This window comes from Nothobranchius furzeri, chromosome 3 (assembly GCF_043380555.1).
Source record: "Nothobranchius furzeri strain GRZ-AD chromosome 3, NfurGRZ-RIMD1, whole genome shotgun sequence".
NCBI classification, from domain to species: Eukaryota; Metazoa; Chordata; class Actinopteri; order Cyprinodontiformes; family Nothobranchiidae; genus Nothobranchius; species Nothobranchius furzeri.
Genome location: NC_091743.1, coordinates 52,750,898 through 52,756,907, shown reverse-complemented (window position 1 = coordinate 52,756,907; position 6,010 = coordinate 52,750,898). Strand labels below are relative to the sequence as shown.

General features: G+C 40.1%; 2 protein-coding genes across 3 annotated transcripts in view; both read left to right on the top strand.

Annotated features, from left to right (window-relative positions):
- LOC107385555 (trypsin) overlaps positions 1–1,901 on the top strand; it is a 54,627-nt gene extending 52,726 nt beyond the window's left edge. For both annotated transcript variants that reach the window (XM_054750589.2, XM_015959513.3), the window contains exons 4-6: positions 662–803; positions 939–1,196; positions 1,352–1,901. In XM_054750589.2, coding sequence (XP_054606564.1) covers positions 662–803; positions 939–1,196; positions 1,352–1,501 — 550 coding nt within the window. In that variant the 3' untranslated portion in view covers positions 1,502–1,901. The remainder of the gene's footprint in view (positions 1–661; positions 804–938; positions 1,197–1,351) is intronic.
- A 1,347-nt stretch (positions 1,902–3,248) lies between these two features.
- cdab (cytidine deaminase b) lies at positions 3,249–5,693 on the top strand. The gene is made up of 4 exons (XM_015959516.3): positions 3,249–3,681; positions 4,177–4,288; positions 5,109–5,166; positions 5,310–5,693. Exons 1-4 carry the CDS (start codon positions 3,453–3,455, stop codon positions 5,433–5,435), a joined length of 525 nt encoding a protein of 174 aa, XP_015815002.1. The 5' UTR covers positions 3,249–3,452; the 3' UTR covers positions 5,436–5,693.
- The last annotated feature ends 317 nt before the right edge of the window (positions 5,694–6,010 follow it).

Sequence of the window (6,010 nt, the reverse complement as noted above, 5' to 3'; positions counted from 1 at the left end):
GTATTTTTATCTGATGGCTTCATCTAGTGGTTGAGAAATATATTGCAACTTAATATGGTACTATCACTCCCATATTTACAGTGGAAAACAATACCCCTGTTCGTGAAAGTGCACCTATAGCTGGCAAACATAACTAAAAGTTCCCATTAGTCATCATCACACACTGGTGAAGTTACATCTCTGCATTTGGCCCACCCCCATGGGGCGCGATGAGCTATAGCTAAGGCTGTGCTCGGGAACTATTTGGTGGTTTAAACCCCCGATCCAACCTCTTAAAGCTGAGTTTCAATTGGAAGCATTGGGTCCTATTTTTAAAGTCTTTGTAATGAGCCAACCAGGGTTTGACCCCAATCTCCCAGTCCCAGTTGTGTTATTTATGGAAATAAAACATCAACGTTGCATTTTTTTACCCAAGAAAGAAGAGAGAATGAGTCATGTTGCTGTTAGCCAAACAGAGGCAAAATAATCAGAGGCTGGTGATACTCTTGTTGAGTTTCGTTAATATCTTGAATATCAACAAAAAAATCCCATGGCCCCTGATCTAAAGTGTTGCAAATATGATTGTTTTGTCTTTATTGAGTTTTATGTAACAGAAACAGTCAATGGTCACTAAACAAAGCTTAAACATCCAAGGATATTAAATGCTGTTGCTTATTTGTAGGAGTTACTTGGTAAAAGTGGTCCTGGGTGACCAAAACCTCATGTCGTCGGATGGATATGAGCAAATATTCAACGTCTTATTTATCATCAAACATCCTGATTACAACTTATGGATGCTTGACAATGACATCATGCTCCTGAAGGTAAGAAGTAATTATGAGAACATGCATGATTCTGGATGAGCATTTAGGTTTTCTGTTGCAAACCAGCACAGAGAAACACAGAAGCTTTTTACTTGAAGATGTCTGATGTGTGCTCTGTGTGTTTGTGTGGGTCAGCTGGACCGCCCGGCTACCATCAATGCTGCTGTGGACGTGGCTGTTTTGCCGGATGTGGACGCACCCCCTTTACCAAACCTGTCTACATGCACCGTCAGTGGTTGGGGGGTGACTTGGGTCTTTGGCTACACTCTGTCCAGTGACCTGATGGCGGTAGATGTGGTTTACTTTGCAGACTGTTGGCAGTTCTACTACTTCAGAGCCACATCCAACATGATCTGTGCTGGTTCTTATAATGGAGGGAAAGATTCGTGTCAGGTGAGCCACAAAGTACACCTGAGTTTGCTGGAGACATTTTGTCTAATTTAGGCTCATAATCTAATGTAAACCAAGAAGAGTTTGGTTGTAGGAAATTTTAAAAAATCTAATTTTATGTAAGATCATAACAAAACTTTTGTGTTGCTCCTGTCCAGGGAGATTCAGGGGGACCTCTTGTCTGTAATGGTAAACTTGAAGGCATCGTATCCTGGGGCATCGGTTGCGGCTATTCTTTCTACCCTGGTGTCTACACGAAGGTCAGAAACTACCTCTCGTGGATCAGCTTGACCACCAAGAATAACTAATACCCAAACGGCTCACAGAGGGGATACTTTCATAAACCTTTACATGGATCCTGAAGAACTGAATACCACCATGAGTGATTGTTTTTATCACTTAGGGTCGCTTTAAGATTTTATTTACAAAGATTGAAAACACTCTGCTGCACATTAGAAATTTCATAGCTTTTAATATTTCACATGTGGAAACTATATCTGAGCTTAATAACTACTCAGAATAGTATTCAAACATAAACTAAATTTGTTCTGCTTGTTGCATTAAATGCATTGTGATTAAGCTGTTTTCAGACCCAATTTCTGGATGTCAGATTCTGTCAAGGCTGTTTGTTTTTTTTCTCTTGAAGAATTTTTTTTCACTTGACAAAAAATTAAATGAGACTTGAAAATAAAGATTCGTATTTTCTCACACTGATTATTTTGTTTTGGATTATTAAAGAGACAATATGTAGTTTTTTATCATTAATCTCTGGAAATATCCATCGAAATGTTGTTCAAAAAGAATAAAATGACGTCCAGATGTTGAAAAACATTGGAGGCTTTGTAACATATAACTATAAAAATCTGGTCTAAATTGCAGTCTTTGGAGGACGCCATAGACACCATGTTTCCTTCTGGCTGGCTCGGGGTCCTGCGCCTGTCGATGACATCACACTAGATGATTGGCTGGACGTACGACTTACAGGAGTTTTGTTAGTTTATTTAAACTAGCAACAGTCATGGCGATATGGTATAAAACTACCCTGAAATGTGTGTCTGTACTGCCCCCCAGTGCCAGAAAACTACACACTGCCACTTTAAGCTCTCGCTGAAAAGTTAAAATATTAATAATCATTGAACAAAATTGTTTGCCACTGTTTTCATTGATTGATTGATTGACACTTTAGTGTTTGAACTTATCTTTACATTCAGTAATGGCCAAGTGCATTGACGGACTAGCCATTGGGAGCATAGGGACATGTCCCAGTCCCCACCTGGACAAGTGTATCTCTTGCCCTCTAAATTTTGACACATTTGTTACAAATTTGATGAAAATAAAACCTTTTAGGTTCTTTAGTGGAAGATATCACGATCATAATTCAGTATATTAAATAAGTTAATTATGACTTTGTTATAAACAAAAAAACATTTATTTTATTTTAATAAGACAAAAGTTGTGCTTTTAAGAATGTTTTGTCATACCTGCTGAGATTTTTGACTGAAGGCTTCAGTCTAGCTCAAAACTAATTTCTGCTGTTGTGTCATTTATCAGCTGGTCTGGGGACGCGGTTTGGTAGCGCTCCCCCAGAAGACCTGGCCCAAGTGGCTGGGGAGAGGGAAGTCCGGGCCTCTCTGCTTAGGCCGTTGCCCCCATGACCCGACTCTGGATAAGCGGAAGAAAATGGATGGATGGATGAAACTTGTTGAACATGTTTTGCATCGACCATAAAATTATTATAACTTAAGAAAAAAACAAATAATTTGGTAACACTCCAATATCCTGAGATCCGGACCAATGCTTGAACAATGTTTCCAGCTATAAGTAACTGGCTTTAAGAGGTTTTCAATGTTTTCCATAGATTCAAGAAGTGTTGTTTTTCTACGGCAAACTGCCTTAAAAACTCAACAACAAAAGCATTGACGCCACTGCAGAACCCTTTGCTTTGATATGTACGTATCGTGTGGGTTCGCTCTTCATCTGGGCTACAATAAAGTTAATGCAGGAATAAATAAAATAAAGACAAGATAAAAAGTATCTGGTTTAGAGGTGAGTAGCTGTACCCCCCAGCACCAATGCAACACTGTTTACCGCTGTCAAGTACATCACACCTTTCTTTTAAAATCCATATAAAAATCTGTCCTCTTCCTTTGGACAGGGTTAGGGTAATTATGGTAAGTTTACTCCCTGGTGAATGATTGGCTGACTGTGTCCTCACCCCTTTCACCCCTCGGTCCCATTCACATTTAAAGCTGAGCCACAATGAGCTCATTCAGTCAAAATCAGGTCTACAAAACGCCAAGAGCCACTATGGATGGAGTCAACTCCCGACGGGACATCACTGTTGTCAGTCGCTCCAGGGACCTGAGCCAAGAAATGGTTAAAAAACTGATTCATCAGTCGCAGGAGGTAAAGACGCAATCTTACTGCCCTTACAGCAAATTCCGGGTGGGAGCTGCTGTCATGACCCTCGACAACTGTGTGTTTACAGGTGAGCTATGCAAAATGTTGGTAATTTCCTCTTTAAGCCCATGCTTTTCTATTATATTTAGTATAAAAAAATTTAAATAATGTGTCTGAGTCAAAGCCTTCTAGGAGACATAACAGAATTCAATATTAAAACAACACAATAGTGCATCCGTTTGCTCTGATCTTCATACTGCTGGATCATGTTAATGATTACCCATCAGGTCAAATGTCTAAACTTGAGAAAAGCTCTGGAGTAAAAGGCCAACGTTCTCCACACCCAGTAAGTACAGTCGGCATGTGCACAAACAGAAGTCGGAGACACGGTGCTCCTGTCAGCATCACTGGACAAGTCACCTGTCCTGTCACGTGGGGGAGGTACGGGGCGATGACTGGAAAACTGCTGCAAGTCCAAAGACCCCTCTGACTATTTGAACAGGCCAGCAGAAGTAAACACTGTTCCAGAAGGTAAATGCCCCTCATAAGTTAAGTCACCCCATGTCTTTGTGTGTCTCTCTAGGGTGCAATGTAGAGAACGCGTGCTACACTTTGGGACTGTGTGCTGAAAGGAACGCCATCTCGAAGGCCGTGTCAGAAGGATACAGGAGTTTCAAGGCCATTGCAATCGCCAGGTAAATGTACATTGTATTGCTTCATGTTGCATTTATTTTCACCTCAAGAATAACGTAACAGTTTACAGTAAGGGTCCCTCTATTAACGTTACTGCATTATGAAGCACTAATAAACAAATAATCCCTTTATTAAAGGGATACTATGCACATTTTTCATATTTTTAAATAATTGCCTTGAGCCAGTTCGTGCTTAAATAACTATTTACAGGGTTAATGGAATGTCACTCAGACCCCACCGCCCCCTCTGGCCAGAATATCACACTTGCAACTTCAGAGTTGCTGGTCTGTCCCTGCTGGGGGGAGGGGGGTTGAGTGGAGTGGAGCAGACATGGTGGAGCGGTCTGCTTCCAGCACGTTCCCTGCATGTTACTGATGGTGAACACAGCTGATTTGTTTGATTTAGTGATAAACCGCTCCTCTAGAAGATAATGAAGACGGAGGAGACGCTACAGCAGTAAGATTAAGGTGTTTAAAAGATGAATGCACGAGGAGATAAGTTTCATTTTCGGTTTAACTACAGTAAATTAAAAACGGACACTAGGGGGTGCTAAAAGCATGCACAACTACCTAGTGTCACTACCGTTGTAAAGGTTAGGACAAATGGCTGAGTGGGCAGAGGGTCTGCTAAGCAATGCATTACATTAATATGGTTAAGCAGTTTTTAATACCCTTATTTATTAATGCTTGATATTGCACAAAGTACTGTAAAAAATTACCAAATTATTCATAAAAGCCAAACAATTGAGTTTCATTTTTCTTGTAAATTCCTCCAAACCCCATTTGCTTTCTGCTACGTTTTCCAACTTTCTGTTTTTTGCAGTGACTTATGCGACCAGTTCATCTCTCCATGTGGGGGCTGCAGACAGTTCATGAGAGAGGTCTGAGCTCCTTGTTCCATTTGCAGAGTTTAAATGAGTCACTAAAGCAGCACGCATACTAATCAGCACTAGCAGGAGTAAAGCACTAGCCAAAGCTGGTTCCTTTTTGTGAAATGTGAAGTTTTTGTTTTTTTGACCTACAGTTTGGGTCCAATTGGGACGTTTACCTGTCCAAGCCTGATGGATCGTATCAAAAGCGGACGGTGGACGAGCTGCTGCCCCTCTCGTTTGGCCCTGAGGATCTATCCATGAACAAAGTGTTTAGCTGAACATGCTGTAGTGATACAGCATGCTTCATATGTGTTTAGCAGCAGTTATATTTATGGTGAGAAGTTTGTTCTCATGCCGTCTCTAAATTATATTTAAATCAACTGCGAGAGGGAAAAATATTATTGATGCAATGATTTCATGTCTACTTCCTCAGTAGCATTAAATGCACAACTTATGTTGGTAAAAATATTTATTGGTTTAAAGAAGCATGACAGAAACGAATGGTCACACATTTTAATAAATAGTTTTTAAATGGAGTCACGCTTCATTCCTTATTGAGAAATGAACACAGTTTCAGTTCAAAGGACAAACAAAAGAAGAACATATTTTGTATCAGTGTACTGCAAATGTTTCTATTTGAAGAGACAAAAAGAAGAGCCATGTAAGCTGCCAGTGCAAAGTGACAAAATTAATTCATGAGTTATTTTAAGTCTACCTATCATGCGTAAACATTCAGAGGCTAAAGATTAGAAGACATATTGTTTCTCTTGGATTCAGAGCTGTGGGGGGGGATATCAGGTAAATCGGATTTTTCTGGCTAAATTGTTCATCAAAAGGAGAGAAAGCACTAAAG